The 17,383-nt window shown below is 39.3% G+C and overlaps 1 protein-coding gene across 1 annotated transcript in view; it reads left to right on the top strand.

Moving 5' to 3' along the window:
- Positions 1 to 13,018, top strand: part of LOC128905784 (lipoxygenase homology domain-containing protein 1-like) — a 141,885-nt gene extending 128,867 nt beyond the window's left edge. The window contains exons 38-44 of the mRNA XM_054192289.1: positions 398 to 552; positions 685 to 760; positions 5,679 to 5,757; positions 5,965 to 6,250; positions 7,637 to 7,715; positions 10,537 to 10,612; positions 12,901 to 13,018. Coding sequence (XP_054048264.1) covers positions 398 to 552; positions 685 to 760; positions 5,679 to 5,757; positions 5,965 to 6,250; positions 7,637 to 7,715; positions 10,537 to 10,612; positions 12,901 to 12,970 — 821 coding nt within the window. The 3' untranslated portion in view covers positions 12,971 to 13,018. The remainder of the gene's footprint in view (positions 1 to 397; positions 553 to 684; positions 761 to 5,678; positions 5,758 to 5,964; positions 6,251 to 7,636; positions 7,716 to 10,536; positions 10,613 to 12,900) is intronic.
- Positions 13,019 to 17,383: the final 4,365 nt, after the last annotated feature.

Here is a 17,383-nt window from a genome sequence, read left to right as displayed (position 1 = left end):
GTCTGAAGGACTTGTCTCCCCAGCTAAAGTTAGTCTTTGTAAAGATCCCAAAACCGATTGATGAGTCGAGACTTATTAGGATTTTACCTATTAGGCATTTGCCATTAAAAAGAAAAAGGCAACTGCCTGCGGTAATTTTTCCACAATGTGGTACTGTTACAAACAGCCTAAAGTATAGGCATGCTTCTCTCTAATTTACTGTAAAGTTGGCAGTGTCACCAGTATTTATAGTTACAAGACAAAATTAAGGAATTTTTTTTTTTAAATTTGAATTTTACTATCATTTTCAAGTGTTTGAATTTTTAATGACATCTGACTGCACATTGCTATGCTGTCAAATAGCTGTGCAAGGTTTTGGCACAGTCTTAACAAGATCTCTTTCTGCTTGCTATTGCAGTGGTTACATATCATCTAACAGTATTTTCTAGAAATATTTTGAGCGAGAGAAATTTATTGCATATGGCTGCGTGTATATATGGTACTCATGGTGACACAGGGGACAGATCCCTTCTCTGGTCGTTGCAGAATGTCCAGCAGGGAGAGGACAATGAGGTACTCTTTCTTAAAGTACTTTAAAATTTATCCTTTCATCCATTCTTGTACTTCCTATATACTATTTACAAAGTTTCATAGACACTTAAGTAACACAGTTTAAGATTTTAACACTGAATAATTTTATTTTAGTCATTTGTAGTTACTGTGGATGCCGTTGAATTGGGAGAACTGGACAAAGTTGTTCTTTTGATCAGCAGTAAAACAGGTAAAGTACTTTTGCTGCTTTCTAAAGTCAGTGATGTGAATCACACAGCTAGCCTCCTGTTAAAGGCAATGAAGTCACTGCCAGAGTTAAATCCTGAATAATTTCCTTTAGCTATTTTTGCTAAAAGGTAATATTTTTATAAAGCAAAATCCTACATTTTGACACATTAAAATCCTTGGATCTGAAGGCTGTATCATTATTCTATCAAGAAAGTAAACTATTCCTTTCCACACAAGAAAGAAAATCAGAAAATGAAGAGGAATAATTATATTCTGTGATTAATATGTAATCTATTAGTAAGTGATCTAGGAGAATAATTATAACTCATGTAAGAAACTGGTATTGTTTAATTTTCCTTTTCTGATTCAGTTATTTTCACTGTTTTCCCCACCTGTTTTCTTCCTGTGACATTCGGGGGAGGATTTTACCCCTATCAGGCAATCAGCAGTTTTATCACTGAATTTCATTACAATCATCATAACGTTAACATCTCTTTGCCTCATCTGTAGGGTGGCTATCATGCTACTAAGGAATATTCAAAGAATTAATTGTAAAACTTTCTGAAGTCCTTTAATGAAATTTGCTATATAATTGCAAATAGCTACTTACTACATATTACAGTTGACCATTTTCAGACAGTTTTCTAGGAAAACCAGGGTTCTATGCACTTTATCTGTCTCTTTTGTTTGCCCATCTGTTGGCTCCTCATACTAATCTTTTAGACTCACTGGCCAGTTTCAACCAAATCTGTAAAACGCGTACAGACGTCAAAGACATTTGGGCAGTAAGCGTGTACATACTGGTTGGCTGGTCAACACATCCTGCACGACAGCACTGTCTGCCTTGGCTGCTGCAGGCTTCCGAGGGGGACGGTGTGGAGCTGCACCTACAATAGAGGGGAAGGGGAGGGAGAGCCCGGCTGTTGAGGAGCAAGGTGTATAGCTCACTACTTTTGTTTCCCACATCTTCAACTGTGAAAGTTAACTACGGCCACCTGTCTGACTGACAGTCATTGAATATGGCAATTGCATGTTGCCAAAGGGCACCACAGACAGCATGATAGGCGTGATGTTTCTGGTCAGGTTTGAAAACACAATTCACAAAGAAGGGACTTTGGGCCCCATTGGCTCTGTGTGTGTAATGAAGAGAGGATGATGTACCATACATTTCTTCCAAAGTTACTTAGATGATAAAGCACTTTAGATGAGTAAGGGTGTCCATATTGTATCTAGACTTACTCAGGCTGAGACTAGTTTGGACCAAGACTTTGAAGCAAAAATCCACAAACACAAAAGCTCTTTAGTGCATAAAGTCAGATGGGAGTTTTGGTTGATCAGAAGCTGAACATGAGCCTGCAATGCACTCTTGCAGCCCAGAAGGCCAGCCGTATCCTGGGCTGCATCAGAAGAAACATGGCCAGCAGGTCGAGGGAGGTGATTCTTCCCATCTACTCCACCCTCATGAGACCCCACCTGGAGTACTGCATCCAGATCTGGGGTCCCCAGCATAAGAAGGACCAGGTCCAGAGGAGGGCCATGAAGAGGGCTGGAGCACCTCTCCTATGAAGACAGGCCGAGAGAGTTGGGGCTGTTCAGCCTGGAGAAGAGAAGGCTCAGGGGAGACCTTATAGCAGCCTTCCAGTACCTAAAGGGGATCTACACAAAAGGTGGAGATGGTGCAGCAGCCAACAAGGAGAGGAGTGCTACTGGACCTAGTACTGACAAACACAGAGGGACTGGTGGAGGACATTAAGGTTGGGGGCACCCTAGGCTGTAATGATCATGAAAAGATAGAGTTCAGGATCATGGGTACTACGCACAAAACAACAAGGAGTAAAATTACATCCTGGGACTTCAGGAGGGATAACTTTGATCTCTTCAAGACACTGCTGGGAGACATCCCGTGGGCAAGGGCTCTGGAAGGCAAAGGGGCTCAAGAGAGCTGGCTGGTATTCAAAGACTACTTTCTCCAAGCTCAGGATCGGTGCATCCCTAAGAGCAGGAAATGGGGCAAGGGATGCAGGAAACCTGCATGGTTGAGCAGTGAGCTTATGAAAAAGCTCAAGAGGAAGAAGGAAGTTTACAGTAAGTGGAAGAATGGACTGACCCCTTGGGAGGATTACAAGAATGCCACCAGAGCGTGCAGGGATCAAATGAGGAAAGCCAAAGCCTCCTTGGAATTAAACGTGGCAAGGGATGCCAAGCTCAACAGGAATGGCTTTTTCAAGTATATTGGAGGCAAAAGGAAGACTAGAGAAGTCATTGCTGGGCCACTCTCCATCATCTTTGAAAGGTCCTGGAGAACAGGCGAGGTGCCTGAGGACTGGAGGGAAGCCAATGTCACTCCAGTCTTCAAAAAGGGCAAGAAGGAGGAGCCGGGGAACTACAGGCCGGTCAGCCTCACCTCCATCCCTGGAAAGATGATGGAACAGCTTGTTCTGGACATCATCTCAAGGAAAAGAAAGCTATCAGAAGTACTCAACATGGATTCACCAAGGGGAAATCATGTCTGACTAATCTGATAGCCTTCTATGGTGGCATGACTGAATGGATAGATGAGGGGAGGGCGGTGGATGTTGTCTACCTTGACTTAAGCAAGGCGTTCAACACCATCTCCCACAGCATCCTCATAGGGAAGCTTAGGAAGTGTGGGTTAGATGAATGGACAGTAAAGCAGACAGATAGATAACTGGTTGAAAGACAGAGCTCAGAGGGTAGTGATTAGGGGCACAGAGTCTAGTTGGAGGTCAGTGACGAGTGGTGTTCCCCAGGGGTCTGTACTGGGTCCAGTCCTCTTCAATATATTCATCAATGACCTGGATAAAGGGATAGAGTGAACCCTCAGCAAGTTCGCTGATGACACAAAGCTGGGGGGGTGACTGACACACCGGAAGGCTGTGCCGCCATACAGAGAGACCTGGACAGGCTGGAGAGTTGGGCAGAGAGGAACCTTATGAAATTCAACAAGGGCAAGTGTAGGGTGCTGCACCTGGGGAGGAATAACCCCATGCACCAGTACAGGTTGGGGGCTGACCTGCTGGAGAGCAGCTCTGTGGAAAGAGACCTGGGAGTCCTGGTGGACAACAGGATGACCATGAGCCAGCAATGTGCCCTTGTGTCCAAGAAGGCCAATGAAATCCTGGGCTGCATCAAGAAGAGTGTGGCCAGCAGGTCGAGGGAGGTCATCCTCCCCCTCTACTCTGCCTTGGTGAGGCCGCACCTAGAGTACTGTGTCCAGTTCTGGGCTCCCTGGTTCAAGAGGGACAGGGAACTGCTGGAGAGGGTGCAGCAGAGAGATACCAAGATGATTAGGGGACTGGAACACCTCTCTTATGAAGAAAGGCTGAGGGATTTGGGTCTCTTCAGTCTGGAAAAAAGAAGACTGAGGGGGGACCTTATCAACACTTATAAATACTTAAAGGGTGGGTGTCAGGAGGGTGGGGCCAGGCTCTTTTCAGTGGTGCCCAGTGACAGGACAAGAGGTAACGGGCACAAACTTGAACATAGGAGGTTCCACCTAAACATGAGGAGGAACTTCTTTCCTTTGAGGGTGGCACAGCACTGGCACAGGCTGCCCAGAGAGGTGGTGGAGTCTCCAACTCTGGAGACATTCAAAACCCGCCTGGACGCGTTCCTGTGCAACCTGCTCTAGGTGACCCTGCTCTGGCAGGGGGGTTGGACCAGATGATCTCCAGAGGTCCCTTCCAACCCTACCATTCTGTGATTCTGTGATTCTTTATCAGGAAGTATAGTGATAGGATGAGGGGTAACGATTTTGCACTAAAAGAGGTAGATTGAGATTAGATATTAGGAAGAAATTCTTTACTGTGGGGGCGGTGAGGCACTGGAACAGGTTGCCCAGAGAAGTTGTGGATGCCCCATCCCTGGAAGTGTTCAAGGCCAGGCTGGATGGGGCTTTGAGCAACCTGGTCTAGTGGGAGGTGTCCCTGCCTATGGCGGGGGGGTTGGAACTAGATGGTCTTTAAAATCCCTTTCAACTCTAAACATTCTATGATTCTGTGATTCTGTGATTCTATGATATGTACCCTGTGGGACTGATCAGCCCAGTCAGAGTGTTGCTCTAATGCATTTATGCTTCTCTCAGTACCTCAGCAGGTTTTTAAGATCAGGTGGTTCAAGATCCCTTCCTGAAGCTTCTGACTCTCTCCACGCACTGTCCAGGCAGGTCATGAGAGCAACACGATGTCTTGGATTCATCCCCAGGAGCCTGAGCCTATTAACTTAGACTCCTATTGGTATAATTAAAGGGACTTGGACAGTAGTAGAAGACATTGGGATGCAGTTTGCTGAACAGGGCTGAAGAGGCAAATAATAGAAGAGCGGGGAAAATGAATGACTAACTAGTGGCAAGAGATTCACACCACTGTTACAGACAGCATGTAGCTGAAGCCCCCAGCAGAAGTGTAAGTCAGAGAGCAATCTTTCTCAAACAGCAGAGATATTCAGTAAGTTGCCGAATTTCCTTCATACCTGCCATCTCACGAGATCCTCTTTGTGCTGCATGTGGAATGGAGCTCGAAACATCTTGTCAACTCATCACTGAGGAGGAAGCACCAGATATGTATTTCTGCTCTTCCTCCTCAAATGCATCTGCCTGAGTCATGCTCAACCTTTCCTGCATGCCTGTCCAAGGATGGTGAGGGCAACGCTCCTTTGCTTCACTAAGACAAAGGAAATGCTTGCTCCTAAATTTCTAAATTGAGGTTTCAAATAGGAACAAAATAAGGAATGTTATGATGATTCCAGGATTTTCAAGTCAATTGATGGTATTCATAAATGAATTAATAAATTATGTTTTAATATAGTAGGAATGACACTGTTATAGCAACAACAGACTCTACCTAATTCTTTGACGTGCAGTACAATATTTTCACTACACTTTATTTCCTTCTTCGTAGACTGCAAAGTGGACATTAAAAAATTGCATTTGAAAGAAGCTGTAAAGGAGCATCCTATCTATGTATTTGAAGTGAATGAGTAAGTATATTATGTAAAGCTAGTAATTTTTTAGTCATTTTATAGCATAATAGTTGAAAACACTGAGTGGGCATTGAATTAAAATGACTGTCACAGAGCGTTTCAATCAATGGATATTTTTAAAATAAGTCCACCTTTAACAGGAGGATTTTGTTTGATTTAACATATGATTTACTTATCACAAAAACCTGTGGTTTTGTTTTTCAGAGCATTTTCTGTGAATGCAAATAAGCCAGAAATAGAGAGAGAAATCCCAGTATCTTTTATTATGAGAGGAGACAAACAAAAGAATGACATAGATAACAACTTACATAAAGAAGGAAGTCAAACAAGAAATCTGACAGAGTATACTATTAAAGTATACACAGGTGACCAAAGGGGAGCAGGGACTGATGCCAATGTGCATATTATCTTATTTGGGAATGAGGACAAATCGGAGGTATTTCAACTCTCTCAGTCACTGGAGCATCAAGACCCCTTTGAAAGAGGAAAGGTGAGTACATAGATTTTATAGGATGTGTCCATTTCTGGAGTGGGAAAGCAAACTTTAAATCTATGCAAGATCTTTACGGAACTTAAGGCATTTATCCTGTTTTCCACATCACTAGATGAGGTATAGTCTCAGCTCTCTCTGTGTTTTCACCAGAGTAACCAAGGGACATTTTACTTCTATCATATCTGGCTGACTGTTGTTCTTCTCTCTCTTAGTCCCAAATACCTCTTCATATTGCATCCACCCATCTGCCCAGTTTTGCATTTCTTTGATCTGAAAGGCACATGCATTGCCTGTGCATGCGCATATACATACAATATCCCTTGCTGTTGCGCGAACTTTGGGTATTGTGCTTGAGAATACATCAGTCTCTCATATCCCATCATTTCACTTTGCCATGGAAACCAATGCTGTGAGCCTCACTGAATGTATAAGCCTATCACCAGATAAAACGGAACCCTGGACATCAACCTGATTCTGATATCCATCGTGCTTTCGGCTATTCAGAGGCCCTTATTTCAGATATAGATATTTGCATAAGAATGCTAATTCTCAGCATGATGTCCTAGTACCGTCGCAGAAAGTTCTCCTATTTTAATAAACATATTACTGTGGCAAAGGAACTGCTCCATTTGCTCACCACCTGTGCAATGGAGTATAATGACGGCTACGCTTATGTGGCATGAAATAAATATATTTTCCATTTCTTTCTCCTGTGTATTTCTTGAAAAGTAATGACTGAATAATTAGAACTCCAGTTAAAATATCTTCCTTATGAGATCTGCCTCATTATCTCCAGTGGTACTAAACATCTTTTTGCTTGCAGTTGGTCCGAGTTTCTTCAGACAGAAGAGTAGATACATAGAAATCATGTTAGCATTCCAGCTAAGTCAATGGGTAGCCAGTGATGTCAAAGACCTTATGAAAAAGGGATCTCATTTTAAAAAAATCTGTAATATGAAACAAGGTAGCATTTTAAATTTAAAGAGATAATATTTGAGAGAGATAATGGTATACGTAAAAGTCTTTATTTTTTATGTTCTTGAATGTGTATTTATGTATCATTATACTGAAAACATTTTAGAAGTTTAGTTGAGAATTCCTAAGAGAGGAAAAATATTTTTCTGGTAGATGAAAGTCAGGAAAGAGGTAGAGATTGTCCTATTATAAGTCGAAAAGTGAATCTTTCAAGTTTAAACTGAGACGTAGTAGGAGAGAATCTGTACCACAGATCTTCAGTAAGGAAAACAAACCACATCAGGTGTCAGCCCCCTATTCTGAATTGGTATTATTGCATTTGAATTAGTCTCAGGATTGACCTAAACAAATGTATAAGATTCCAGACATTGGTATATTATATTTAATAACTGTATTTTAATATTAAAGGTTGATACATTCAAGATTAAGACAAAAAAATTAGGCAGCCTACATTCAATTGAAATTGGTCACGATGGGAAAGGATTTGGTGAGTATACTGCATGCATTCAATAGCCTTGTAAAAATCTTCTGCTGAAAGATCTGCCTGTCATTTGGAAAGGTTTTTGAAGTCATGCTACTGCTAGAGCTAGCTAATACAGACCTGTATACAAATGAGGTCAGTTTGACTGCTCTTGCTTACACCCCCTCTTGTCTCTATCACATTTCCCTTGACTCTACCTTGAATTATTTCTTTCTAACAGAGAAGAGATCTAGTTAGCGTAAACCTCAGAAGGTTTTATCCTTCAAACATTTTTTTTAGATGTCTTAAATAACATAGGATTGAATTTTCAAACTGCAGGCTAAACTTTCCAGGCTTTGAACATTATCTAAGAAATGTTTGGGCAAGTTTGTGACTCTGGTCAAAACGTGTTGTAGCTCCCTCTGACACACATATGGCTTTTCTTCTTGTGAGAGCTAAACTGTGAGAACACTAGTGGGCACCAGGTCTTGCCCTGATGATAAGTTAGGATGTGGCTACAGTACATACCCATGCATTATGATGGAAACTGTTTCTGTGTAAGACCTGAATTTTACAAAAAATAAGATGGGAGACTAGGACATACAATATTTTGAGCTTACATTTAGTGGTGCTGAAGAACGCTAGAGATACACAAATACATAAACAGAATTTGCAGGCAATGTACAGCTTGAGTCAAAAAGGTCTGACTGTATTGAGATATTCTAGTCAGGTGAATTTTGCTTAACCTATCTGAAAGAAATAGGTTTAGGTTTAATAAAACCTGATTTATCCAAGTGCATGAGCCACTACAAGGTGGCAAGCGTTTATCATATCTAGGATGAACCAAGCAAAATTTTACAAATAGCACTTCCTATTCAGGCAAAAGTAGAACAGATTTTTTTTCTAACTACCCAGTCATGTCGTACATGTTATGGTATTGAAAACTCGAAAAGAACAAACATCAAACCTATTGAATACCTATAATAAATAAAATCCTCCTGCTGACTTTTATCTTGTTCGTGTTAGCTGCTGCACATGCACACGATTCAACTTGGAACTGATCTGGGAAGGCAACTCCACACCAGCCGACTTTTAGCACTCGGAGAGTTGCACAGAAGTCTGCAGGGGAAATATAGATTGAAATTTTATTTCCTGGGTCTCAAACTATCAACAACATGATTATCTTTCCTCTCTGTGTCCTGATCAACATCACACAGCTGCTAACAGTACCTTCCTAGCACAGCTGGTGTGTGTTGATTCATCTTACATCCATGACTACCTTCCTCCAAATTTTTCTCTGAAAATATCTCCAAGTGTCTTTTGTCACATCAGCTGTTATCCTCACAAGCATCCTCAAATGTAACACCTCTTTGAAATGTTTCATCTGTTTGCTAATCTTTCCTAGCTGCCTCTAGATTTCTCCATACCTGGAGATTTCAGTGAGGTCTGCTGGACTTTTATCAACAAAGGATAAGGCACTAGATTTTAAACTTTTCAGGAGAGCAAACATGCCTTTATATTCGTTTGTAAAGTGCTGTATAAATTTGAGAGACTGTAAATTTTTATTGCTGATATTCTTGACTCTGAATTACAGAGGTTTCATGAAAGGTCATCTATTCCAAGTAGAGTCTATGATATATTAAACCATTCACAAGATTTCATTAAAGAAGTTCCAAAAGTACTTCACAATATCAATAAATGACTCTTGCGAATTGAAGATGAAAAATGTAGACACCTTTATGGCCTAGTTATACCAGCTAATTGTTTGAAAATGTGCATGAAAAGTGAGAAACATCGCTATGCCTTACGTTTTATCTAAATTGGAACAATTTGCAAATATTTTTATATTACATTTTTAGCCTACTTACAAATAAAAATATTTGTATTGGTTTTAGCCTAATTAGTATTTTGTCCAAATATTTGAAAACCAAAATAATTTGTTAGAATATAGTATTTTATCTCTAGGACATGCAAAGAACACCAAAAGGTTTTCTGCTACTAGCAGGATGATCTTAATTAGTTTTTAGATGTTGTCATTAAGTACTCGCATTGGCAAACACGACTAAAGACGTCAGCACAAACATTGTATATCTATAATAAAGTTGTTTTTTAAAAAAAAACTTCATATTTTAATATTCTATGAAATAAAATTCTATAGCACAGGTATGAAGGTATTTTTCACACAGCAAAATGGGAGATTATAGCAGAATATTAAATACATTGTTAAAGCTAAAACAGACGAGAGTGTTGGCCTAAGTGGAGATGCTATTCTGAATCATGACTGATGGAGAAATACGCGTATGAGCAGCATTCAGATTCACCACTTGGATTATATAAGTATAAATATATTAATTAAAAAGCAGTGTAGAGTTTCTGTTTTCCTACTGTTTAAGGGCTTGGATTATCATTAAAGATATTACGTTTACTGATAAAGTCTATCTGTTTTTATGTTTTTGTTGGACACTGAAGATCAAAGTCCACCAGGGGTGTACTTTGAGTGCACTTCAGAGTACCAAAAAGGGCAAAATGGGTTTTCAAGAATTTATTCAATATTGCCATGCACTCTGTTTCATTTGTCTTACTGCCTGTTCTGTTTAATACGGACAAATGAGTTAAGTTGTAATAAAAACGTTCCTTTATATTTTCTGTCAAAAATATCAAAGACCTTCTCTGTAAAACTGAGAGAAGTTGGTAGTAATTCGAATCATCTACATTTCAGTTTTATTATTGATATTGAATACATTAGGAAGTACTGAACGATGCAGGGTTTGGTAATGAAATCAGAAACCTTTCTTATGCTTTATTTGTGTTTTGGTTATATTAAATTTTCTCTTTTTTCCTTCTACAGCAAGTGGCTGGTTTCTGGAAAAAGTAGAAATCACAGATGCATCTAGGAATTCAGTGTATTGCTTCAGCTGTAACAGGTCAGTAGATCGGTTCATCACCACTCTGTAGGTGCTGTTTTCTTTATCACAAGGATTAGTAGTAGTCTTTTCAGTCTCTCAGTTGTTCCTCTTTTGTTTTCCTAAACCAGTAAGAATTTTTTAACTCTGCTGTGTTCCTATCAGTCCATCTCCAGTAACTTTTCAAGCCTTTGGCCAATTTCAATCTAATAGGAAATAGGAAGACACTAAATTTTTACAAGTTATTAAAACTGGATGACTATAGAAGGGAGAGACAAAATTTAGTGCTTTTGCCAAGAGAAGATATTAGTATGCCATTTTCAAGGGGTCAAAACTGTCTGGTGAACTGTTACACAAATATTGGTGCATACGTAGCTCTGACAAGCATATCATGGGTATTAAAACAGGAAAAGGAGGGAATCAGAAATATGGGATGGTGGGAGGATGGTAGGATATAATGGTATAGATATAAAACTGGAGAAAAAGTAGTGGATTTATTTTATTGAGCAAAAGCAACATTAAAATCCTTCTGTTTCAGTGTCTGCTTAGTATGGGTCTAAGATATATTCAGTAAATAGGGTAAGGATAAAAGAAACCTTTTTAAAATGTAATGTAAAAGGATAATGATCTAAATTTAGACATTTATTTGGATGAAGGGGTGCTGGGCTAAAGCGCTTCTAATGTACAAAAAGAAGATCCACTTCAGTCTGCATCAAACTGAAACAATACACTTTCAGAAGTTGGAAATGAAATTGAAAGGTATACTTGGAGGGATTGTTCACTACAGTATACAGTTTACAGCTTAAAAAAATTCAGAATAAACAACAGAAGCAAACACATTCATGTATTTCTAAGCGTAAAGTAGATTTTTAATGTATCTGGAGTACAGACAAGTGTGAAACCTTCCAAGTTCCCTATATCTAGAAAGAGGGATGTTACCTGGTGGTTTGAAAACAGAACTGGTAGCCAAGAATATTTAATTTTATCCTTCCACAAAACGTTTCTGTAAACTTGACAGTTCATGGAAGCCAAATCCCAACCGTGTACCCCAAAACCCAACATTTTTTTTAGTTCTTGGATAGTCACTTGGATACTACAGTCTAAGTCTTGAAAATCTGTAGCTGTTACCAACCTCAATAAACTTCTTCCAACAATGTTAAACTTCTCTTCATTAAACTTCTTCCAAACACACGCTCAGGTACTATCTCGTCTTCTAGATACCTAAATTTAGGATAGTGAGCATTAGCAAAAGTCCTTAGACCACAGTATCACTCAGGTGATTTATACAACACAATCCATGATGGGATTTTCAGTTGATGTCACTCCACCTCTTTTGCTTGTAAGAGTTCTCAGACCGCACCAGTCAGAGGAAGATTCTTGAAAAAGATAGCTTGCAACAAACATTTTTTTTCCAAAGATTTTTTTTTTCCGTTTTATTTAAAGTCTTATGCTACAAACACAAAGGTATGTAAGAGACCCATTTGGAGCAAGAACTTGAATCACATCATTGATGTGGAGGAATGACTGACACAGATTGATTCTACAGTCTGCTGACTAGGACATTTAACTGGGACCTTGGTGGGTTAGAGTCACGTCCTTACCCTAATATCTGCTTAGGTTAGATATTATATTATATTAGGATATTATTACCCTAATATCTTCCAAATCAAAATGGAAGAATTTCAGTAGGAGAAATTAGGAGGACCACCTCAGAGTACACAGTGACCCAGAGGCTGTGGGGCACTCCTAGGATATAGGAAACTGCAAGTTCGCATCCCTGTTCCAGCTTAGACATGGAGCTTCTCATCTAATGGTCTATTGTGTAAACGGGGAATACATTCATTCTTTCACAAAGGAAGAACTCCTCTAAAACAAAAGCTGTCTAAAACATATTCATCACTGATAAAACTGAAAGGAGGTGGGCATCCTTTACTAACTCATTTAAATTTGCCTGTTGTCCAGCTACATGGACAATAACCTGCTATCACAGAACAGATGTCCTTACTCTAAATTATCCTGATTTTATGCCCCTCAATGAAACAATCTACTTGTCGTCTATGTAACCAACAAATATAATTAATGAATATTTCATAAACATATTTATAAAGTTAATTACACTTTTAAATTATCGTATATGGATCTTAAAATAAAAAATCACTATTTTCTTCAAGTTGGTTACTTCTGTGTAAAACAACATAAAAACTCTTCTAGAAATTCAAAGATGCAGAAGCAGGCTCTCATGATTTGTCTGTTTGTTAAGTTTTATATGTGCTGTAACTCTGACAGATTTTTATGTTTTTTCCCTTAAGGTGGCTTGCTGAGGATGAAAGTGATGGTCGCACTGTAGTGCTACTTTATCCACAGCTGCTTGATTTCTGATTCTTTCTGAGTGTGCTGCTTCTCCAAATTCATGTGGATTTGATTTACTTGTATTTTATAATTCTGAAGGTATTGTAATTACTTTGAAGGAATGTCAAAACAATGCATTAAAAACATCACAGTAAATTAAACATGTCTAATGTGAACACAGCATTCCAATCCTATTAGAGATGCTGAAAAACTTTGCATGACTGAAATTTAGAAAACAGAAATCTAAATCTGTAACATAGCATTCATAATGGTAGACATGTGTAGTAACATATTCAAACATTTTTGTTTCAGTAATAATTTGTGGGTAGGTTAAATTTAGCTCTTTGGTCAAATCTGTCAATAATTATTAATGTGATAAATCCGTTTCAACTTCAACATTTATTAAAATTTAGATTTCCTCAAAATCATTTTCCAAATAAACTGCACAACGCTTCAGCCTTCCCATGTATTGCTTCCTTTTTCTATAAGACCATAACGGAAGCTAATAAAGAATTTGTTATTCAGGAGTTCACCCTGTGTCAGTAAGCTTCCCACTGACATTTGATTGTAGAATCTTGTAGCTGAGCCAGAACCTCAGCTGAGAACCTTTAGATCCAAAGGGTGTCTTAGGAGAGGCTGTTATCAGTACCATTGCAATAGCTTACTGGCAGGCTTAGGCAGCTCCCTGCTCAGCTTGATGACTTTTGCAGTGCCCATTCTTAGCCACCTAACTGGCTTTCCAGTGCTACATACGTGTGAATGCCTTTACTTCAAAAAAAAAGCAAACACAAAAAACCACCCCCAATTCTTTTTGAAAACGCACAATAAATAGAAACATACTCATCTAGAAATGCACAAATTAATGTTTGATTTGGTAGGCTTTGACATAGCCAGAATTGGCTCAGGAAGGGTTTAGGATACAGATGAGTCTGAAATGAAATCATGACTTGCACACCATCTGAAGTTTCAGGAGTGTGATCAGAATACAAATACTGTATACAAGCTACGTAGGGCATCCCTCTGTTTAATCAAAGGCTCCACCTATAGTTCCTCCAAAATCTAAAATCTGTATGAAGATCTGAATTTTAGACCTGTTTTGCCCTCAAGGCACTACCATGTTCTGCAGCAGCAATGTGCTTTCTATAATTATCAAATTAAATGAATTTCTAATCTGTGCTGATGAAACATTGTCTGTCTGTCTTTTTAATATGTTTAACGTTTATTTACTCACGTTATTCTGTGAAATGAGGAATGTTGGCTGATATCTGCATGGGTGATGAGATTTCAGTTGTTACTTTGACACAAAAAAAATAATAAACATATATAATGGGTATTGGCAGGCAATTTCCTTTTTATCTACCTTATACGTCATCAAAGGGAGAGCTAATGCAAGGTGTGGATGTGACTGGAGTGAGAAATGGAGCAGAGTCAATTTCTTCTAAAAGTGCTCTTTTTGCTCGTCCTGCTACCACGCACACTGGAATGGATTTGAAATTGTATCCCCAGAGCGCACAGTTCACACACTTAGTATCAGTATTCATTACACCGAATCACTTCGTTGTGATCTATTATGTGATTTGTTTCATTATTATGTCTTTCATTAATAGTTTGTAATATTAGCTCTCTTTGATGCCATTTCTGATTTATCAAGTGTAAATGATGCCTTCCTAATCTGTTTTTCATTACACGAATACCCTCCTTCAGCAGCTGCCTTCTGTATTTGCAAATTATTTCCTCTACCTATGCAGCGTACAAATCAGGGTTTGGATTCGCTTGCCTGGATCCGGAGCCATGTAGACACCCCGACCCTTTCACTAACAGGACCACCATAGCAGAGGGCTTCATTTCAAGAGCATTATGGGTGCTTGCGGCACATATTATTACACTCTGATGTGAAAACATAAAGACCGTCAGAACCCTCTTCTCAGGTCTTGCTTGGAAGACACGACAGACAGCACGTTTAGCTTGTGACCGGTGCCAAACCCCAAACTTGCCTCTTCCCCATGGTATACAATGATGTCTGCTGTGTTTGGCACAGAAGTCACTTAATCTCTGCCCCTTGCAAGTGGGAAAATTTTTGGACAAAATTGCTGGCCAAAGACAGAGACATGACAGAGGTGCCACCTCATGTGAGCTCTGCTGTTGCTGCACAGCAAGGCTGCTGCCTTGCTTTTTTCCTCCCAGCACCCTGCCCTGCCCAGGGAGAGCCTGGGCAGATACTGACACCACCGAAACCTCCACGGGGAAGAGAGATGTAGCATGGAAAAGAGACTGCCTGGGTCAACAAGAAACCCAGGCATTTCGCACCCATGGGAGCCTTGGAAGGAGCAGTGAGATAACCAGCTGGAAGAGGCAAGGCTGCAGTGGAGAGAAGGGTTTGACTTCTGCTGCCTCTCCCTGCTGCATCCTGTCCTCAAAGATCTGTCTGAGGGCGGTGGCTAGAGGATTTTGCTATGATGATAATTAAGCAAAACATTTAATTTTGCACTGCAGAGAAAACCTCGAGCTGGAGCTGGTGCTAAAATATAGACCCTGAAAACCATAACATAGACTCTTAGACGTAACAGAGTCTGAAAGTGTCCATTAACAGTGCAGTATTAGTTAACTCTATCTTTTTTCCTTTTCCACTTCTCCTGGTGTGCTTTTATATATATTATTAGATTGATGTAGGTGACATATTTCTGCCCATTTAAGCCCTTAAGCATCTCAGTTTTCTTTTGCTGATGATGTTACGGATTTGAAAAAACTATAACCATGTTCTGACTGGTTCATTGGACCATTTAATATTCTCCCAGCAGCTCCAAGTACTGCCTTGCTGAAACTCATCATACAAAAGAAAGGATTCCCTCGTCTTAAGTACATATGAGCAGTTATATTGCATCTATCCATCCTGTAGTTTGTCAGTTGTGGAAAAGGAATGAGAATAAGAACAAAGGAGGTGCCAAGTGCTCCTTTGCGTTCCTTTAGAAGTCTTGGATGAATACCATCTAGTCCTGGTGGGTTGTTAGTATTTATAAATGTGTTTGCAAATATAAACATCCTCGGCTCACACATCAATTTAAAATGGTCCCTTGGACTTCTTCTCCATGAAGAAAAGCAGTAGTCTGGAAAAGTCCATAAACTCCTCCGTACTGAGCAGTGCAAAGCAGCGTCATAACTTTCTGTGCTGTGCCTGCATCTTTGTTTTACAATTCTTTTGCGTGGCATGAATTAATTTTAAACAGGTGAAGCCAAAAGGGGGAAGAAAATGGGACTTTTCATTTTCTGCTTCAAACTCTCGAAAATTCTTAATTACATCTGAAGTTCGGTGTCATAGGGCATGTTAATATCCCCTTAGGCATTTATCATAAAATGTGACGTGCTTGGTTGTTGGTTGGTCTCTGCGTGCACGATGGCAGTGAGAGTCGTCAGCATTGTACAAAGCCTGGTTGCAAACTCGCTTCCTCTGATGTCTTCCCATATGTCTGCGTCTTCTATCTGCTATCATGTGTTATATATTTATATCTATCTTTGACTATATTTTTAAATACATACTATGAAGTAACATGAAAGGTAACTGACATCCGTTTCTAAATAATAAATGTAAAATTAAGAAACACCGAGTTAAATCTTTCAAAAATTCTAAGCAATACTTTCTTCTTTCATACATAATATTAAAATCCGCACGCTGTCATCAAAGCAGGGCTGTTCTCAGTCATTCTGGCTGCTTAAATCTGGCATTTATTTATTTATCTCTTTATTTAGAGTGTACAGTTGAATGTATTTACATGTTTTCAATCTTTAGTCATTCTGGAAATAAAAGAAACCACAGCCTTAATTCACCATGAAATTTAAATATGTGGCTACAATGTACGTATATGTCTAAACTAAGTATATAAGCAGTTCCACCAAGTTTGATTTAGAGGCTACTTAAAGCTCAGTGTGCCCCTAAGAATCCTGCTACATTGCATCTCTTCCCTTCCAGATCTCATCTGGTGGGTTTGTGTGTGTTGACATTTTCACATGAACCTTCACATGCTACAGAAGAGAGATTTGGGTGTACAAAATACACATAACACGTGTTATAAGCAAAGTAATTTCTGAATCCAGGGAACGTTCCACAGTATTCTTTGTAATTGTAGAAGTGGGCCAACATATGGAGATACTTGATTCATGCTGCTTTTCTCAATTTTAAAGGCAAGTTTATAGTTCGAAAATGTTTCTATGTGAATCTACATGTAGGCCTATAAATAAAATAATCTCAAGCTAAAGCAAACGGGCAGTAGCTGTTTCTACTCGGTACATTTTAGAAATATATAGTGTTTTAATGTTGATTTTCTAAACAGCGCACCAATTTACCAATGTATTTCTGATTTGTGCTTATGTTAATTTGCTGAAATATTGGCTTCATTGAAAGGAAACGCCTTCTCCCATTGCAATGAAGCATCTCAGTTATCAGAGCAT

Source organism: Rissa tridactyla, chromosome 2 (genome assembly GCF_028500815.1).
Source record: "Rissa tridactyla isolate bRisTri1 chromosome 2, bRisTri1.patW.cur.20221130, whole genome shotgun sequence".
NCBI classification, from domain to species: domain Eukaryota; kingdom Metazoa; phylum Chordata; class Aves; order Charadriiformes; family Laridae; genus Rissa; species Rissa tridactyla.
This window is presented reverse-complemented; position numbering and strand designations above follow the sequence as displayed.